Source organism: Anomaloglossus baeobatrachus, chromosome 3 (genome assembly GCF_048569485.1).
Source record: "Anomaloglossus baeobatrachus isolate aAnoBae1 chromosome 3, aAnoBae1.hap1, whole genome shotgun sequence".
NCBI lineage: Eukaryota > Metazoa > Chordata > Amphibia > Anura > Aromobatidae > Anomaloglossus > Anomaloglossus baeobatrachus.
Window position 1 is genome coordinate 327,655,403 of NC_134355.1, and position 21,621 is coordinate 327,677,023.

Genomic DNA, 21,621 nt, shown 5'->3' on the forward strand with positions numbered 1-21,621 from the left:
TCCAAATGAAAACCACACACCTGTAATCAACCCCAGACCTTTTAACTACTTCATTGATTACAGGTTAACGAGGGAGACGCCTTCAGAGTTAATTTCAGCCCTTAGAGTCCCTTGTCCAATTACTTTTGGTCCCTTGAAAAAGAGGAGGCTATGCATTACAGAGCTATGATTCCTAAACCCTTTCTCCGATTTGGATGTGAAAACTCTCATATTGCAGGTGGGAGTGTGCACTTTCAGCCCATATTATATATATAATTGTATTTCTGAACATGTTTTTGTAAACAGCTAAAATAACAAAACTTGTGTCACTGTCCAAATATTTCTGGCCCTGACTGTACATACATAAATACATACATACACACATACTGTTACGTACCACCGGAGTCCGCTCCAGCGACTTCTGCTCTGATCACCAGGCGACACCGTGTTCCTGCCGTGGATGGTGCTGGTGATGGGAGAGGAGTCGATACCAGCAGCAGCGGTGGGCGCAGGCTCCGATCATCCACTGGGCTGGGTTATCTTGGGATCTGCAGTACCACTGGCTGACTGTGAATGGCGTGTGTCTTCCAGCTGAAGTTGCCAGCGTTCAGCTACAGCCAATGGGAAGACACCACACCCTTCTTAGTTCCCCTCCTGTCTGCTGACCTCTGCCAGAGATAGTTCTGATTTCCTGGCTCCTGATCTGCCCTATTCTGTTTTGTGATTCCTGTGTGCTGACTTCTGTGTGTTTTTTGACTACCCTTCTGCCTGTTTTTGCACCTCACTGCCCGATCCGGATTTGACCTCTGCTACGTTTTCTGATTACTTCCTTGGCTGCCGATTCTGTAGTGATCTCCAGGGCCCTGTGTAATTCCAAATCCCTGTATAGGGGTTAAAGGGTTTCAGAGTTCTGGGGGTCCTGCTTGGTGAGTGGCTTCCCTCTAGCCTGTCCATTACATCCCATCTGAGTTTGTTAATCCAGGCAGGCGTTACACATACATACACTCAGCTTTATATACTAGATATACCGTACATCCCATGTATGTATTATCAGTTTTTTCCATGATTTATATGTTGTATTTATACTGCTAATTTGCTTATTAATTTATTGTCAATATTATACCATATTAATCTCCTGCACTATACCCAGGTAGAGATCAGTTCCTCAGAGGAGATCTTCTTGTTTTTAAATGTTTTTTTAATATATATGATCAAATAAAGATGCATTTATTTAAATATTAAGCATGAGTTGCTTTTTTACCTATGGTCTTTTATTGAACAATGGGTATTTGGATTTATATGTGGTTGTGAAGTGTCATGCCACATGGGCACTATAACTATAGGACCTTTGTTTGGTTAAATAATACATAATATATAAAATATAACTACATAATACAATATACTAACTACAGTGAATGCAAATATTGTGTTATTTTATATAGTATGTTGTGAATAAAGGGTAATCCAGTCACTATGCAAGTGATAGTTGATTATTTTTGTAGACTTTAAATCAAGTAGTGACTTGCAATATTGTTTTCTTCTTTATGTAATGCAATTTGCTGTGTTCACATATTTATTTATTTTACTCACTTTTATAGCGCCATAACTTCCACCGCACTTTACAGACATTCTGATCACTCTCAGAATCTATATTCCCTATCAGTATGTCTTTGTATTTTGGGAAGAAACCCAAGTACCTGGAGGAAACCCACCTAAATATGGAGAGAACATATAAACTCCTTGCAGATAGTATTTTAGGTGAGATTTTAACCCACGTCCCCCTTGCTGCAAGACTGCAGTGCCAATGTCGCGGGCGGAGGGGACGCGCTCGCCACGCTCGGGTCCGGGGCTTCTGCTGCTGCTCGGTGGCTCGTGCGGTGGACAGGACCCGGGGACTCGAGCAGCGCTCCTCATCCACGAGTGAAAAGGGGGTGGTTTGTTTAGGGAGATAGTTTGTGACGCCACCCACAGGTCGTGGTGATAAAGGGCACCACCGCTGCTGGTGACGGGGATCCCGGGAGCGATGGTAGGGAGCAGCTAGGATGTTGTCCCCTCCGTGGGTAGGGGTTGGTGATCCCAGGGCCCAGTGGTGTAACGGGGAGGCTGGGATGCAGGGTTGCAGGGGCAGCGTGGCGCGGTGCCGGATGGCACTGGTGTACTCACTCAGGCAGTCAATGACAGAGTCTCTGGTAAACCAAATGGCTGGATGGACGGGTCCCACAGCCGGCTGCAGTGTTTTTGTGCTCTCCCCGGACGGCTGATGGTGGCTGTCTTTCCCTGCACCTGGTTAGAATGTTCTGACTCCTGTGGTTGCCCACCGGTAGTCCGCTCCCCGGCGTATAGGTACCGAAGGAGCCCGTTTTGCCCGCAGGCACTGGCCCTTGGAACTCTAGCCTATGGCGGTGGCTGTATATCCTCACGGTGTGGACTGTTACCTTCTGTCGGGTGTTTGTTGTTAGGAAACCCCTGGGGTTCCGGTCACACTCGGATTTGACCATTGTCGGCGGCTCCAAGCCTAGTCGGGGTCCGATGGCCCTGCCTTTGTGCTTAGCTGTACTCTGCTCCCCGGTTCGGTACCGGCGGGCCACTGCCCGACCCCGGTCCTATGGTTCTGCAGAGGTCCACTAACTCCTGCAGACGGCCACCACCATCTGCCAACCTTGCTGTCAGTGCCTGGGCTCCGACCCAGACACTTGCAGTTTCTGACCTCTCACTTTCACCTCCAAAACTCAACTGTCTGCTTTTCCCGCCTCCAGGCCTGTGAACTCCTCAGTGGGTGGGGCCAACCGCCTGGCTCCACCCCACCTGGTGTGGACATCAGACCCTAGAGGGAGGCAACAAGGGTTTTTGTCTGACTGGTGTGACTATCCAGGGGAGGGTGTGTGTATGGTGTTATGTCTGTGACTACCTGGCTAGTCCAGGGCGTCACACTAACCACTGAGCCACTGTACTGCCCCTATGTATGTTAGAGTAAGTACCTATCATGGCACTTAGAAAATAGATTTATAAAGTTTACTTCACCTCTTAAGGTACCGTCACACTAAGCGACGCTCCAGCAATCCCACCAGCAACCTGACCTGACAGGGATCGCTGGAGCGTCACTACACGGGTTGCTGGTGAGCTGTCAAACAGGCAAATCTCACCAGCAACCAGTGACCAGCCCCCAGCCAGCAGCAACACGTGGAAGCGATGCTGCGCTTGGTAACTAAGGTAAATATCGGGTAACCAACCAGATATTTACCTTGGTTACCAGCGCACACCGCTTAGCGCTGGCTCCCTGCACTCCTAGCCAGAGTACACATCGGGTTAATTACCTGATGTGTACTCTGGCTATGTGTGCAGAGAGCAGGGAGCCGGCACTGACAGCGTGAGAGCGGCGGAAGCTATTAACGAAGGTAAATATTGGGTAACCAAGGAAAGGGCTTCTTGGTTACCCGATATTTACATTGGTTACTGTGAAGCCCCACAAGTGCAGTGTCGGTGCATTACCTTCAGGGACTCCACTCAGCTGGATCTTTGTCACAGGTAGGAGATCTTCTTTTAGGATTGTCGTGACGCCACTCTCAGAATTGCGGTCAGTGGGGACCGCCACTGCAGATTAAGGGATGCCTGGGGCTGATGGTGGGTGCAGCCAGTTGTAATAGCCTCCTGAGAGTGAGGCAAGCCCCAGGGCCCTGTGTAAGTGTGTGGAACCACAAGGCGCAGAATAACTCAACACAAGCAGAATGTCTTTCAGGGGTTTTACTCACTGTTGATGGCAGGGTGAGTAACCCGGGCGTAACTGGGATGAACCAGGCTGGAACCAGGTATCCTTCAGGCTGACTGATGAGGGTGGCTACCGACTCGCCTTCCTTAGCCCTTCTGTGGTTTGTGGTAACCCCGACTTTTAGTCCCTATGGGGGTCACCCAGGGAAGTAGCTGCTCCCCTCTTTTGTTCGCCGTTTGCTTGTCGCCTGGACCAGATCACTCCAGCTGCTTGCCTCCTGTGAACTATGGGCCCTAACTGTGGCTACGTGGCTGCGGCTTTTGTGGTGTTGTGGCGTGGGCTTTAAGGGCCCCACACCGGCAGGTTTAGCAAGGAAAGGTGGATCTATCCCCGCATCGGGATCTGCCGCCCATTTGGGCCTGGTACTCCCTGACAGTCTCCTTACTTTCCACTACACTGCTCTCTCTCCAGCTGTGTGTGGTGTTCGGGCAGCACTACCAGGTGACCGTTCTCCCCCGTCGGTAGTCACTGCGCGGACGCTGTTAGACTGCAACAGCTCCAGGGTCTGCTTCTGCTCTTCCTGAGCTGCACACTAAACTGGCTCACTCGTGGGATCTGCACTGCTGCTCCTGTCTGAGCTCCACTTCCATGCTCCTCACTCCTCCACACTCTGCTTCAGACTGTTTACTCCTCCTTCTCTTTTCCCCTTGTGCCTGCCTACGCCACCTAGCAACCAGGCTCTCTACCACACCCCTTGAGTGGAGATGGAGGCTTCGCCCCCTCCACTCCTCAAGTGGAGGTGAAGGCTTTGCCCCCTCCTGGGATCCCCAGGGGTCCTCTCAAAGGTACATGTGTGAGACCTGATCACTATGCGCCTGTGTAGTCACACCTCGGTCAGCCTTCTGGATTACCTGTATTGTACTGTCCCCAGCATGGGTGCAGTACTCAGTGGTGCCTGACCAGGTCAGGGGCGCCACATTACCAGCGTCCGCAGAAGCCGGCTCCCTGCTCACTGCACATTCAGTTGTTGCTCTGTCGCTGTCACACACAGCGATGTTTGCTTCACAGCAGGAGAGCAACAACTAAAAAAATGGTCCAGGACATTCAGCAACAACCAACAACCTCACAGCAGGGGCCAGGTTGTTGCTGGATGTCACACACAGCAACATCGCTAGCAACGTCACAAAAGTCGTGCCTCAGCAGCGATGTTGCTAGCGATGTTGCTTAGTGAGACATGACCTTAAGTGACCACCAATACGTCTTTTACTAACCTGAGATATAAAACAATAGCATCACCCAATGAGTGATAATGCAGCAGCTGTCCACTGTACACTTTGTGGATATAAGGAGCGCAATAGGGTCTTACCAATGTATAATATGGTGACTGGTCATTGGTGGATTTTCCTGAGGAAGAAGAGGGGATATCTCTTCGAAACGCGTAGAATAAACCACCCACATTGCTTTATTACTTGGAGTGATTCTTTGCAGCGCGGAGTACACACCACAATTATCCTGTTTTTGTTTTAACTGTACACTTTAGCATCAGCCACGATGGTTGTCGGCACTGACCATGGCAGGTTAATTACTTAGATGCTGCTGTCCAAAGTCACAACGGCATCTATATGGTTAACAAAGCATGGAGTAGCTGGCCAGCTAGTGACAGTTTAGTTGTAAAAATCATTGCACTAAACGCCAATTCCTGAAAAGCAGCTGAATCAGTTTTGTATACATTGAGGGGCGCTATTTTTAACATGGGATCACTTTTGGATGTCTTGCCAATATATAGAACCCCCAACGTCCCTAGAAAAAAATATGTTTTTCAAATATCCTTAAAAAAATGAAAAACTGCTGGTAAATTTTTTAACCTTTAAACATCTTAAAAAAGTAAAAAGTAAAAAAACATTTTACAAATAGTTGTGATAAAGATGAAATGTGTGAAATGTTTTTTTATTAACTATTTTGTGTAGTATCATTATCTAGATTAAAGGTGTAAACATTACAAGTTTGAAAAATGCTAATTCTTTTATATTTTGAAAGCAAAACATATCAATCTAAATTTCCCACTATACTAAAGTATAATGTGTCACAAAAAAAACAAAAAACATTTTCAGTATTGCTGGAATATGTTGAAATATTCCAGTTATTGATATGTGTCGCCCAGGGCTATGGGGTACTTGGTCTCAGGCGATGTACTGCTGGGGAGATGTCACTTGGTGGCCGTTGCCCGGTTCCGTGACCCTGGGGACGCTTTTTAAGAGGGGTATATTTACAGGGAAGATTAAATGAAAGTTTTTAACGTGACACCGCTTGCGGGTTGCCGCTGCACAGTTCTCACTACTGGGGCTGGTGTTGGTGGCAGCCTGGATGTTAGGCCCTCCGCAAGCAGGGCCGGGCCCCAGAGGATAGTTGATATTGATGGGTGCAGAAAGAAGGTAGGCCACACAAGGGGTTGCAGTATAACTAGTGCCTTTACTCACAGTCTGTTGCAAACTAGTCACCTGATGAAGGCTGGTCCTCTTAGTCCCAGTGCTGGTTTAGTGACCTGGTGGCTTCTTTTCACTGCACCTGTCTCTACTTGGTGGGTCCCCGTGGCTTGGAACGTCTGGGGGTCCCCTCTGGTAGTCTCTCAACGGTAGTCCGTATGACAGTAGCGTGAACCCTGTGGGGTCGGAGTCTTTGGTCCTGTTCCCCGGTTCTTCCGTTGCTACTGTGTCCCGAACTTCATGGTCAGTGAGGTCTTTGATGGTCCCCTCACTGTGCAGATTTTATCAGGTCTGCCTGGAGCATTTGCCTGACCTAGGATTCTGTACCCCGTTGGTGCTATGGTTCCAGGAGCACTCCACCGTTCTTCACCAGAAACCACACGCCTGTGAACTCAGGTCAGCGTCACACTACTGTCAGTGCTCCCACTCGTTCTCTCTGTCTGTCACCGACTCTTCTCCCTCTCACTCTGACTGTCCACTGTCTGCCCCTCCCACCTGGTTGTCTAGTGGACTGGATCAGCTCCACCTCTAGGTGGCCATCCATTAGGTCCAACTGTAGTCCGACACCAGTCTTTGGGGAATTTAGGGAAAAACAGGGATTAACTGGAATGTTTTTGTTGTTAGAGGCACTGGTCTTCTAGGTCCCTGAGGGTAGGCCCTGTATCCTGGTAGTGATGCAGTTCCTTGTAGCTCCCTGATGGCTTCAGGGGCGCTACAGATATGTAAAGTGATTCTAATATAACAAATGACATTATTCATTTTATTTTGTTTACAATGTTGCCCCTAATTTTTCTACTTTTGTATGTCTTTTTACAAAACTTACATTTATCCAATTAGTGACTAAGCCAAATTTAGCTTGGTCACTAATTGGTTAAATGCAAGTTTTGCATAAAGACATACAGAAGTAGAAACATTTGGGGCAAAGTTGTAAAGAAAATAAAATGAATAATGTAATTTGTAATATATTTTGTGGGTTCAGAAAACAACCTCAAATCTTTTCCATAAAAAAAGCTTGTAAGGGCAGTAAAGAATTTGTAGCACGATTACTGGAGTGACCTTCTCCTTCCTGACGTTCCCTAATTGAGATGTGCTACTGTATAATGCAGGTCTTTTATGTACACCCTTTGTAAGCATGCTATATAAAATATGAAAGGTCAGGCTTCCAGAAGAAGCTGAATCATACATCAATGTGTTGGCTACAAGCCAGGAAACTGGCCACATTAGCTGTGATCTAGGTCAGGATTTGCTGGAGAAAGAATGCGAACACTAAATACATGAAACACCAGTTTAAAATAGTTCTGTCAGGTGATGTTACCCCGCAGTGAGACAATAGCTCATACTTCTGGAAAATACACACGTAGATATCAGTGTACGTCATTTAATGCAAGCAGTATGGTGTACTGAAATACAGCAGGGCTAAATAATTCACTCTAACAGCTTGTTACATTACTCGGTGGCATGCTTATCATATGGCAGAATCTAAATGAAGGATTCTAAAACAAGTTATGCACACAATCAGTATTAGCAGCGGTTTGAAGGCCACGTATTGTCAATGAGTCCAAAACGCTGCGTTGTACAGTACAAACAAACATTGAATATAGGAATTTGAAAGTGCATTACAGCCAGGGCCAGTGTCAGCCCCCAGCGCACCCGGACAAGTGCCAGGGCCCACTCACTGTCATCAGCGGCGGTGATCAGTTCTGGAACCCCTAAAGCCTGCTTTACACGTTGCAATTTCGCATACATCGTATGCGATTTGCAACGCCCCCATCGTATGTGGGGCACGTTCAATTTGTTGAACGTGCCGCACAAACGATTAACCCCCGTCACACGTACTTACCCGTCCATACGACCTCGCTGTGGGCGGCGAACGTCCACCTCCTGGAGTGGGAGGTACATTCGGCGTCACATCGACGTCACGCAGCAGCCGGCCAATAGAAGCGGAGGGGCGGAGATGAGCGGGACGTAAACATCCCGCCCACCTCTTTCCTTCCGCATTACCAGCCGGGAGCCGCAGGACACAGGTAAGATCTGTTCAATGTTCCTGGGGTGTCACACACTGCGATGTGTGCTGCCTTGGGAACATTGAACAACCTCACGTTCAATTCATAAGGAATGGACGACGTGCATGCGATGAACGGATTTTCGTGCAATCGCACGTACCTGTCACACTACAATGTACCTTACGTTGCCGGATGTGCGTCACTTACGACGTGACCCCGCCGTCACATTGTAAGATACATTGCAGCATGTAAAGCTGGCTTAAGCCAAATTCTGGGGACCACAGTTCTCAGGCCGGAAGCTGCACTATTCTGGCTGCTGACCCTTTAAACTTGACACCTACACCCAGCGTTCACTACTGAATGCTGGGTGCAGGTGTATAGAAGTGGGCGGCCATCAGATCAACCAGCTGATATTCTTTTTCACTAAGTGGTGGATTGCTTTTGATTTTTAGCTGATGTCATAACTTTCCATGGCTTTTTGCACCTTTTTTTTCATGTGTTCAATACTTTTTCCTGTGATATTTCTCATTATTACACATCACTAAAGTTATGTAAATCTATGGTTTGATTTTTTTACCTGTGTGGATTGGATTGGTTGTTACCAACATCTGGTGAGAAATTAATGTCAATAGCACCTTTAGAAATATATTTACTTAGAAAATTTATGACATATTAAATATTTATTGTACATAGTGCCTTGAATTAGTGTTCATACCAGTGAACATTTCTAACTTTGTTCACATTACACCGACAAACGTAAATGTACTTTATTGCACTTTATTGTAATTCTAATTAGTTGTTGTCTTGCTGTAAGTGAACCCATCTCCAGCCTCAAGACTTTTGTAACCTCTAACAGGTTTTCCTTCAGGATTACCTTGTATTTAGCTTCATTCATCTTCCCATCAACTCTGACCAACTTCTCTGTCCCTGCTGAAGAAAAGTATCACCACAGAATGATGCTGCCACCACCATGTTTGATAGTAGGGATGGTGTTTTCAGGGTGATGTGCAGTGTTAGTTTTCTGTCACACGCAGTGTTTTACATTTAGCCCAAAAGTTCTTCGTTGGTCTCCTCTGACGGAGCACCTTCTTCCACAAACCAGATGTGTCTCCTACATGACCTGTGGAAGAAAGTGCTCTGGTCAGATAAGACCAAAGTAGAACTTTGCGAGCTAAATGCAAAATGCTACGTGTGGTGAAAAACTAACACTGCAGATAACCTTGAAAACACCATCCCCACAGATGAATGCAAAGATGGCTGAGCACTCTTCCCATTAGCCTAAGGCTATGTGTGCACGTTGCGTTCTATTCCGCAGCGTGTAAGTCACTGCATGTGTGTATCAGAACACAGCCGAAAAGCTGCGTTCTGAGATGCATTGTTACTGCAGAATTCCTGCTGAATTCATGCGTTCTAGATGCTTCCAGAACGCACATTTTTGACAGTGCGGTCCAACTCGTCTCTGCAGCATCCGCATAGACTTGCAGCAGAGCCGAGTGGGACCGCACTGTCAAAAAGAGCATGGCTGGCTGCGAGACGGAGCCGCACGATCAGAATGAACTTGGATGAACTTCACCCGACTTCATTGTGATCGCGCGGCTCTGTGCGTGTGCCGCGGCTTGATTTGCGGTCACACGTGAAGGACTCACATGTGATCGCAAATCCCCTGAGTGACTGCAGTGAGCCATGTGATCAGCTGTGCATTAACTCAGGTTACTTGTGGCCACAGCTGCAGTCCTCCACCTGAGAGAGGTGGCCGCGAGTAACCTCAGCGACAGCACAACTGATCGCGCGACTCACTTCAGTTGCTGCATGGAGCTCACAGGAGCGGCGGTGTTCTACGGCCGCTCCTGTCAGCTTCCGATGTAGCAGAGCTGAAAGCGTCATAGGACCTTGCGTGGATTACATCGGACCTGGAGTTGTTTTTGAGGGGTTAATAAAGTGGTGAAAGAGGGTGTTTTTTTGACTTTCATTACAAATAAAGGATTTTTTGGATGTGTGTGTTTATTTTCTTTAACTTACAGGTTAATCATGGACGGTATATTGGGTAGATGCCTGCCATGATTAACCTAGTACTTAGTGGCAGCTATGGGCTGCTGCCATTAACTCCTTATTACCCCATTTGGCACTGCACCAGGGCAATTCGAGATGAGCCGGGTAGAGTCCTGGGACTGTCGCATCTAATGGATGAGGCAATTCCGGGTGGCTGCTGGTTGATATTGTTAGGCTGGGGGGCTCCCCATAATGTGGAGCTTCCCATCCTGAGAATACCAGCCTTCAGCCATGTGGTTTTACCCTGGCTGGTATCAAAAATGGGGGGGGGGGAACGCACGTTGTTTTTTTTAATTTCTTTTTTTTTTTTACTGCTCGATATAGACACGCCCACTGGCGCCTGTGATTGGTTGCAGTGAGACAGCTGTCACTCAGCGTGGGGGCGTGTCTGACTGCAACCAATCATAGGCGCCGGTGGGCGGGGGAAGCAGGGAATACGAGATGGATTAATGAGCGGCCGGCATTTTCAAAAGAGGAGAGGCCACCACAGTGTGAACGCTGTGCAGCGCAGCGCTGGTGATCGTGGATCGATGAGTATGAGTGAGTGAGTGGGAGAGAGAGACCGACATGAAAAGAGAAAGAGACCAAAAGAACTGCGTTTGTTATGTCAAAAAAACATACGGATCGCAACAAAAATGCAGTGCAAACGCACTGCTTAGCATTTTGGTAGTGTTTTTCTACAACTCATTGATTTCAATGGGTGTAGAACGCTGCCAAAATGGACAAAAGAATTGACATGCTGCTTTTCTAAACGCAGAGATTTTGTCAAATTTTTGACAATCAAAACGCTGCGTTTAAAAAAGCAACGTGCGCACGGATTTTGCATGATTCTCATAGACTTTGCTGGGGAAGCAGAACGCATGCATTTTGACAATGTGATGCTGCAGCTTAAAACGCTGTGGAAACGCAAAAACAAAAAAAGCAACATGCACACATAGCCTTAAGGTGGCTTTACACGCTACGAGATCGCTAAATCTCGTTGGGGTCACGGAATTTGTGACGCACATCCGGCCGCTTTAGCGATATCGTTGCGTATGACACCGTGTGAAACGTTCAAAATCGCTAATCGGTGACATGCCCCCCCCTCTTCCCAATTATCATTGCTGCTGCAGTAACGATGTTGTTCCTCGTTCCTGCGGCAGTACACATCGCTCCGTGTGACACCACAGGAACGAGGAACTTCTCCTTACCTGTGTCCCGCCAGCAATGAGGAAGGAAAGTGGTGGGCGGGATGTTCGTCCCCCTCATCTCCGCCCCTCCGCTTTGATTGGGCGGCCGCTTAGTGACATCGCTGTGATGCTGAACGAATCGCCCCCTTAGAAAGGAGGCGGTTCGCCGGTCACAGCGATGTTGCAGATCAGGCATGTGCGTGTGACGCTGCCGTAGCGATAATGTTCGCTACGGCAGCGATCACTACATATCGGCCGTACGATGGGGGCGGGTGCTATCACGCTCGACATCACTAGTATCGGCTAGCGATGTCGCAGCGTGTAAAGCGGCCTTAAGGCTGTTTTCATGTAGTTCTGGATCCTACCTTCACTTTAAATTTGTAGGCTATTAGGTTAGAGACCCATCAAACAAAGACACACTGTCACGCTGTACTCTAAGATGTACAATAGCAGTACAGCGCAGTAATGTGGGACTGAGAGGATTCCTGAAACTATCTGAGAAGGTAGTTAGCTGGTAAACCACTAGGGGGCGTAAAAGTGGAGGAAACGTATGAGCAGGGAATTCCCTAGCAGAGGTAATACTAGTCAAGCCCACCAGATGGCAGTAGAATCGTCAGAAAGCCGTGTCACAACATGAGGTCTTGTAAGTACACAAGGGCAAAGTCTAAACATAGTCAGAGGGAAGCAAATAGTCAGTAGTCGGGAAATCAGAGCCTAATGGTACCTTCACACTTAGCGATGCAGCAGCGATCCGACCAGCGATCTGACCTGGTCAGGATCGCTGCTGCATCGCTACATGGTCGCTGGTGAGCTGTCAAACAGGCAGATCTCACCAGCGACCAGTGAACAGCCCCCAGCCAGCAGCGACGTGCAAGCGACGCTGCGCTTGCACGGAGCCGCCGTCTGGAAGCTGCGGAGACTGGTAACTAAGGTAAACATCGGGTATGGTTACCCGATGTTTACATTAGTTACCAGTGTGAGCAGGGAGCAGGGAGCCGCGCACACTGAGCGCTGGCTCCTTGCTCTCCTTCTACAGTACACATCGGGTTAATTAACCCGATGTGTAATGCAGTTACATGTGCAGAGAGCAGGGAGCCGCGCACACTGCTTAGCGCTGGCTCCTTGCTCTTCTAGCTGCTGTACACATCAGGTTAATTAACCCGATGTGTACAGCAGCTATATGTGCAGAGAGCCGGAGCCGGCAGCACAGGCAGCGTGAGAGCTGCAGAGGCTGGTAACTAAGGTAAATATCGGGTAACCACCTTGGTTACCCAATGTTTATCTTGGATACAGCTTACCTCAGCTGTCAGACGCCGGCTCCTGCTCCCTGCTCGCTTCATTTGTCGCTCTCTTGCTGTCACACACAGCGATCTGTGTGTCACAGCAGGAGAGCGGCTTTGAAGAAAACGAACCAGGGCTGTGTGTAACGAGCAGCGATCTCGCAGCAGGGGCCAGATCGCTGCTCAGTGTCACACACAGCAAGATCGCTAATGAGGTCACTGCTGCGTCACAAAAAGCGTGACTCAGCAGCGATCTCGGCAGCGAGCTCGCTGTGTGTGAAGCACCCCTAAAAGCGAGGGGGAGTGGGAAGACAAGACAGAATAAAGGTAAACAGATAAGGAACGAACAGGGAGACAGCGGGAGAGACACTGATGGAAACAGACAACAGAGGAGGTTAACAGGTCAGGTGAACACGGAGGTCAGGAGGGGGCAGGGCAGACAACAGGTCACTCAAGAGCAGAACACAGCAGAGCCAGAAGTATCACTGGCGAAGTCCAAGAGAAACAGTGCCCTAATAAAGCAGCCTGACCTCCAGAACGAGGCAGAAAGGATTAACCCCTAACGTGACTTGCATCAGAAGTGAAACTAAAAAAAAGGCTCAGCTCCAGCTGAGCCAGGAGTCAATCATGACAGTACCCCCTGCTCAAGGGGGGGCCACCGGACCCCCAGGTTTCCCAGGAAACCTTCTATGAAAGGCACGAGTAAGTCGGTCAGCATGGACAGATTGTGCCAGAACCCAGGATCGCTCCTCCGGTCCGTAACCCCTCCAATGTACCAAGTACTGAAGCGAACTACGGACCCGCCGAGAATCGATGATGCACTCAATCTCGTGTTCCATCTGACCATCCACCAAAACGGGAGGAGGGGGATGAGGACACTCGGAAACAGAAGGAACAAAAGGCTTGAGCAGAGATTTGTGAAACACATTAGAAATGCGAAAGGACTGCGGTAACCGCAGACGAAAAGCCACTGGGTTGACAATCTCGATGATCTCATACGGACCAATAAATTTTGGACCCAACTTAGTAGAAGGAATTCTCAGACGAATGTTATTGGTAGACAACCAAACTTTATTCCCCACCTGAAAATTAAATCCTACTGATCGTCTCTTGTCAGCAGAGCGCTTTTGCCGCCATAAAGCCACCTCAACATTATGCCGGATGTCCCTCCAAACCTCCTCCAACTGCTGAACTGCAGAATCATCCCCAGGACACCCAGAATCAAGTCTGGAAAATTCACCGAAATGGGGATGGTATCCATAGTTACAAAAAAAATGGAGTAGTACCCGTGGACTGATGGACCCGGTTAATGAAAGCAAACTCAGCCATAGGCAGGGAGGAACAACAATCGTCCTGCTGAGACGTAGCCAGACACCGCAGAATTTGTTCCAATGACTGATTAGTTCTCCCAGTCTGCCCATTGGTCTCGGGATGGTAAGATGAAGAAAAGGACAACTCAATACCCAGCTGTCTACAAAATGCTCTCCAAAATTTGGAAACAAACTGAACCCCCCTGTCGGACACAATGTTAACAGGGATGCCATGCAATCTAACCACCAGTTCAATAAACAATTTGGACAGAGTCTCAGCATTAGGTAATCCCGACAAGGGAACAAAATGAGCCTGTTTGCTGAATCTGTCCACCACCACCCAAACAACAGTCTTGCCAGCGGAAACTGGCAAATTAGTGATAAAATCCATGGACAAATGAGTCCAGGGCCTATCCGGAATTGGTAAGGTCACTAATTCCCTGGCCGGCCGGTTATGGGGAACTTTAGCACGTGCACACGCATCACAAGCAGACACAAACACGGCGACATCGGAGTACATAGAGGGCCACCAAAACAACCTGGCAATAGCCTTACGAGTAGCTGAGAACCCCGGATGACCACCAAGAACAGAGTCATGAAATTCCTGGAGAACCCGTAATCGAAACTGGACAGGAACAAACAATTTGGCATCGGGCAATGAAGGAGGGGCCAATGCCTGTGCAACACAAATCTCAGCCTCCAATCCGGAGGATAAAACAGCAACGACTACCCCATGAGGAAGAATGGAGGAAGGAGGTTCGGGAGGCGAAAACTGATCCAAACTGCGAGATAACGCATCCGCCTTAACATTCTTAGAACCGGGCCGAAAAGTAATGGAAAAGTGAAAACGGGAAAAAAAAGTGACCACCTAGCCTGTCTAGCAGTCAACCGTTTAGCAGACTCGATGTAAGACAGGTTTTTATGGTCCGTAATAACAGTGATCCGATGAACAGCCCCCTCCAAAAAATGCCTCCATTCTTCGAAGGCCAACTTTATGGCCAACAACTCTCGATTCCCCACATCATAATTCTTCTCAGCAGAAGAAAATTTTTTAGAGAAGAAGGCACACGGTCTTAAATTAGTTAAAGTAGCGGGTCCTTGGGAGAGCACCGCCCCCACACTCACCTCTGAAGCATCAACCTCCACAATAAACGGCTGAGAGAGGTCAGGTTAAACAAGTACAGGAGCAGTCATAAAACATTCCTTTAACCTCAGAAATGCTTCTATCGCCTGCGGTGACCACTCCCTAAGATCAGCCCCCTTGCGGGTGAGATCCGTGAGTGGCTTGACCACTTTAGAAAACCCTTTAATAAATTTCCTGTAATAATTGGCAAAACCCAGAAAACGCTGCAGACCCTTGAGGTCTCTGGGTTGCACCCAATTATAAATGGCTTGTACTTTTCTGGGATCCATCTGAAAACCATCAGCAGACAGAATAAAACCTAGAAAAATGATTTCTTGTACACAAAAAGTAAATTTTTCAGGTTTAGCAAATAGGGAATTCTCCCGTAACCTATGAAGTATTGTACGTACATGATCAATAGGAGACTCTTTGTTGGACGAGAAGACAAGAATATCATCTAGGTACACAACCATAAAACGGCCAATAAATTCAGAGAAAATATCATTCATAAAATTCTGAAACACTGCAGGAGCATTAGTAAGGCCGAAAGGCATGACCAAGTTTTCAAAAAGGCCCTCTGAGGTAAGGAATGCCGTTTTCCACTCATCCCCTTCCTGAATGCGAATGAGGTTATAGGCTCCCCTGAGATCAAGCTTGGAGAACCATTTAGCTCCAGATAACTGATTATAGAGGTCCGGGATGAGTGGAAGTGGATAGGTATTTCTCACCGTGATCTTATTAAGTTCCCGAAAATCGAGGCAAGGGCGTAGGCCACCATCCTTCTTCTTAACAAAAAAGAACCCAGCAGCAACAGGCGAGACAGAAGGACGGATGTGTCCCTTACGTAAACTATCGGATATGTAATTTTTCATGGCAGTGCGTTCTGGGCCAGAAAGATTATACAAACGGGCCTTGGGTAATTTGGCACCTGGAACCAGGTTAATAGCACAATCGTAAGGACGGTGGGGTGGCAGGACCTCAGCCTCTTTTTCAGAGAACACGTCTCCAAAATCCTTCAGGTACTCCGGAATACCCTCCAGATTAGTTGAAGACACCTGAACAGTGATAAGACAACCATTAGAACATTTAGGACCCCATTTAATAATATCGCGAGAGTCCCAGTCAATTACAGGATTATGCATGTGCAACCAGGGGAATCCCAGCACCAGTCCCGCAGGGAGATTATCCATGATATAACATGAAATAAGTTCCTGATGAAGGGACCCCACTTTAAGCAAAAATTCTTCACAGACAAATTCAACCACATTTCGTGACAATGGTGTCCTATCAATAGCAATAATGTGAACCGGAGTCTCTAGCCTAACTGTCCCTATCTTAGCTTTGGAAACCAGACTGGAGTCAATGAAGTTCATGGAGGAACCACAGTCCACGAAAGCAGAGGCTGGAATACAACAGTCTCCTATTACAAGTTCCACCTCAAGCAAAATTTTTTGGAAAGAGGAAAAGGGTACCTGAGGGTCTGGGTGACCTCCTTGAACATCACCCAGACCTAAGCGTTTCCCGATAGTTTAGTAGCAGGAGGACAGGTAGGACAGTCCTTCCTCCAATATCCCGGACTTCCACAGTAGAAACACAATTTCCACTCCCGTCGTCGTCTCCTCTCCTTCTCCTTGGAATCTGTGGCACTGACCTCCATGGGCTCCGCAAGTGAAACAACCTCAGCTTTGACCGGGCATAATGAGGTTTCCCGCAGGGACACTCCTCTCTCCCGCAACCTCTGATCCATCCGTACTGCCTGGGTCATGGCCTCCTCCAAAGAACTGGGTGGAGGATGAAGGGCCAGAGCGTCCTTGAGATGATCAGAGAGTCCTCTCCTAAACTGGCATCTCAGAGCAGAATCATTCCAGGAAACCGTCGTAGACCACTGCCTGAACTCAGAACAATACCACTCTGCAGTGCGTCTACCCTGAGAGAGACCCATGATCCTGTCCTCTGCCACCATGACCCGGTCCGGTTCATCATAAATAAGTCCTAGGGCGTCAAAAAACCTATCCACAGACATATGCTCAGGGGCTGTCGGAGGTAAAGAAAAGGCCCAAGTCTGAGGTCCCTCCCTAAGCAAGGAAATTATTATCCCCACCCGCTGACTATCATCCCCAGAGGAACGGGGTCTAAGAGAAAAAAGTAATTTACAGCTCTCCCTAAACGTGTGAAACCTCTCCTTCTCTCCGGAAAACTTATCCGGGAGCATGACCGTGGGTTCTGGAGAATGGAATGATACATTTACGGGACCGGGCTGTGATTGAGTCATGGAACCCTGGAAAGTCTTTACTGCAGCAGCAAGCTCCCCCTGGAGTTGAGTATGAGAAGAGGCTAGGGCTCTATGCTCAATGGGTAAGCCCTGGATCATTTGAGTCAAATTAGACATCTGATCCGTAAGGATATGTAAGGGATCCATAGGGGTAAAAATGTAAGGGCCAGTGATAATGTCACGCTGTACTCTAAGATGTACAATAGCAGTACAGCGCAGTAATGTGGGACTGAGAGGATTCCTGAAACTATCTGAGAAGGTAGTTAGCTGGTAAACCACTAGGGGGCGTAAAAGTGGAGGAAACGTATGAGCAGGGAATTCCCTAGCAGAGGTAATACTAGTCAAGCCCACCAGATGGCAGTAGAATCGTCAGAAAGCCGTGTCACAACATGAGGTCTTGTAAGTACACAAGGGCAAAGTCTAAACATAGTCAGAGGGAAGCAAATAGTCAGTAGCCGGGAAATCAGAGCCTAGAAGCGAGGGGGAGTGGGAAGACAAGACAGAATAAAGGTAAACAGATAAGGAACGAACAGGGAGACAGCGGGAGAGACACTGATGGAAACAGACAACAGAGGAGGTTAACAGTTCAGGTGAACACGGAGGTCAGGAGGGGGAAGGGCAGACAACAGGTCACTCAAGAGCAGAACACAGCAGAGCCAGAAGTATCACTGGCGAAGTCCAAGAGAAACAGTGCCCTAATAAAGCAGCCTGACCTCCAGAACGAGGTAGAAAGGATTAATCCCTAACGTGACTTGCATCAGAAGTGAAACTAAAAAAAAGGCTCAGCTCCACCTGAGACAGGAGTCAATCATGACACACACCTTGTCACTGCTGGTGGGCTCTCATGCATTGGCTAATTTATTCTATATAGCAGTAATGCAGTCCAATATTCATTGTTTGCATACATCTTAGCGTGCACAGAACACTGCTTTATTCTTTGGTTTGTATATGATGCAGTCATAGCACCTTGCACATGTGCACACCTTATTCTGTTCAGAGGTATTGGCTAGTATGTATATGTATAATATATATATATATATATATATATATATATATATATATATATATATATATATATATATACATGTATGTATATATATATATATCCATATTTGTTGTTTTTCTTTTACCCACCTCATTATAGCCAATTTCAGCTTTCTTCTGTTCTTGTTTACTTGCAAGCAACTCCTGTAAGACAAGACATGGACATATGTATTGCAAAAGTCATTGTAAACTAGTATCCATTGATTTAATAGATGAGAATATCAAGTCTAAAATCAGTATGCTACTTAAACAGACTTATAATGTAGTACTATATGTAAATTAAAGGGGTTGTCCACGACTTTTTACTGATGGCCTATCCTAAGGATGGGTAATCAATATCAGATTGGCGTGGGTTCAACACCAGCCACCTCAACCACTCACTTGTACCCAGTGCTGGAGATGGCCGGATGTCAACAGTTACGGAGTCAAACAGCACAGCTCCTTCAACTGCATACTGGCCACTGTGGGGTACTGCAGAACTACTCCCATTCATTTGAATAGGGGTAGATATGTAGTACCTGGCCACAGCCACTATACCGATGATAAAGCTGTGCTATGTAGCTCTGTAATTGATCACATTTGGCTACCACTAGCATCGGTAATTGATGATCAGTGGGAGTGGTGGGTGCTGCACCACGACTGATTGATTACCTACCTTAATTAAGGATAGACCATCAATATAAAAAGTAGTCCTCTAACCACTTTCGGACCACCCATAGATTTTAACCATCTGGGCAGTGCAGCCCCAAGTCTGCAGTGATGTTCTAAAACGTCATTGCATAGTGAACCAGCTATACACAATTATGTAGCTGCAGGAGTGGGAATCTGGCTATTACAGACAGCTAGAGTCTCCTTAGGGAAGTAAATGATGGTTTATTATCATCCATGTCTTCTCCATCACTGAATATGCAGCGCTAAACAAGCGCTGTGCATGTATTAATAGGAAGCGCTGACAGAGCTTCTTCCGCCATACACAGCGGTCATGTGATTGTTGTGAATAGGGAGGGAACAGGAGCTACTGGGCCCAGGCAGCTCTGCTAAGTAGCCAGCAGACTGCATTTACCTTGTTAGGTTACGTGCACAGGTGGAGGTTTTTTTTATGCATTTTTTTTCTTGCTTATTTTAATCAATAAAAGCAAGGAAAAAGCATCCCAGCAAAGTCAATGAGAATCGTGACTTGCTGTGCACACGTCAATTGTTTCTGCGTTTTTTTCTGAGTTTAATTGTACTGCCCCCGTGTCAGCAGCCAAGCTGCTCAGATCCGGAGCCGCGGTGGATCGAGGGGGTCTCCGGACCCGGGGGTTCGCGCGGACACTTGAATTAAAAGAAGAAAGGGGGAGTATGTATAGGGGATTAGAAAGTTCGTAACGCCACCCACGGTGTGTGGTAATGTAGGAGACCACTGCTGCTCTTGGGGAAGGGAGCCCGGTGGCGATGGTGTAGCAGCAGGATGTTTAACCCCTCCGTGGGTAGGGGGTTTGTGCCCCGGGGCCTGTTGGGGAGTTGGAGATTGGGGTGCCGTTGGGTAGAGGAAAAGGGGCTTTTCAGTGTACTCACTCAGTCCAGGAATAATAACACCGAGAGCTTGTAAACCAGAGTTCTGAGCACCACTGCAGCCTAGAGGGAGCACGCTGGGATCCGTGCCCTTGGTGTTGCTGTTTGCCTGTGGCCTTTTCAGTGGCACCTTCTCACTAGTTGAAGCTATAAACTTTTTGGGTCCCGCTCACCCGTATGGCTAACGGAGTGAGCTTGCTCTCAGGGTTCACACTTAGGATTTCTTTGGACTGTATTTGGGAAAGTCCTATCCCATGAGTGCGCTAGTACCCCAATTTTGGAGTGGGTTGGGGATGAATCTTGAAGTCTTCACTCCCGTTGGGTAAATTACCAGGACGCGTGAAGCTACTTCCCGACCTAGGGTCCACGTCCCCCGTCGTGCCCTGGCCCCTGCCCGGTGATGGTTCAAGGCCGCCGGCTGCCCTCCTCGGCAGACCAAGCCCCTTGACGCGATCCCCTGTGACTGGGGTTCCAGCTCCTACCAGGCCCAGACCAACGTCTGCCACCTAGTAACCTCTAGGAGCCCTGCTCCGGACCAGTGACCTCTCTCTCCCAGAGAGTCACTTTCCACCTCCTCCTCCTTTCACTCCTGTTTCATTTCTCTTCTCATTTTTTCCCTTCTCCCTACCAACCCCCCTATTGGCGGCCCTATTCCCTTCAGGCCCCCCAATGGTATGTCTGGTGGGTTCGGTGTAAAGTGTACCTAGGATTTTGACTGGCTAAGCTGTTAGCAACACCAAAGGACCAGGATACGTAACTAAGGAGGAGTGAATACTGTGCAGAAGGGCAGATTGCACAATACCCTGTGACAACCTGATAGGCCAGGGCGTCACATAAATATTTATCACTACAGGGGATTATAGCGCAGCACTTTGCCTCACACACAGTGCATACAGCATGGTGCGTGAGGCTCTCCATAGCTCAGTAACCTGAGGTCATTATGGTGACGACCCAGGGTTACTATGGCAGCAATCAAGTCCCGTGATCGCATTCCAGGGACCCGATCGCCAGGACGAGGTATGCGATTCCTCTCCCTGCCTTCTAAATGCTGCAATTGCACTGATCGCAGCATTCAGGGGGTTAAACTGTCGGGAGCGGCGCGAGCACCACTCTGGGCAGTGAGAGCCATCTCCCGGCTGTAACATAAGCTGGACCTGCGGTAGTGATCGCAGGGGTACAGCGCCTGAATTCCTGCTATCGCCATGACTAAAAAAAAAAGCACAAAAAGAAGTAGGAAAAAAGCAAGTGAAAAAACGCACAAATGCAATAGAAAATGAGCATTTTTTCAGCTTATTTTTCCTGCCAAAACAAGCAATGTGGGCACATAGCCTAACTAGGGCTAATAATATACCAACCCCAGATACAATGGAAATAAGATGAAAATAAAAATATTTAAATATTGAAGTACACACCTCCCCGAAGGTCTTTTATGACCTTATGGGGGTACAATGTGTAAAAGACATGAAAAAAAGATAAATAAATGAAAAATAAAATAGCAGGTAAAAAAAAATAAAAAATAAATAAATAGAAATGCCATTTTCAATCTAATTTGCTGCTCCTAGCCCTGCCACCTTAAGAAAATATGTCTAAGATACAAAATAATTGTTACAGATTGAGGAACAAATTATTAAAAATATTTCAGTGGTCCT

At 47.5% G+C, this 21,621-nt stretch overlaps 1 protein-coding gene across 1 annotated transcript in view; it reads right to left on the reverse strand.

The window, feature by feature from the left end:
• LOC142297229 (coiled-coil domain-containing protein 162-like) overlaps positions 1 to 21,621 on the reverse strand; it is a 186,769-nt gene that overhangs the window by 73,997 nt on the left and 91,151 nt on the right. Inside the window, exon 12 of the mRNA XM_075341487.1 lies at positions 18,509 to 18,562. Within this exon, the coding sequence (XP_075197602.1) occupies positions 18,509 to 18,562 (54 nt within the window). The remainder of the gene's footprint in view (positions 1 to 18,508; positions 18,563 to 21,621) is intronic.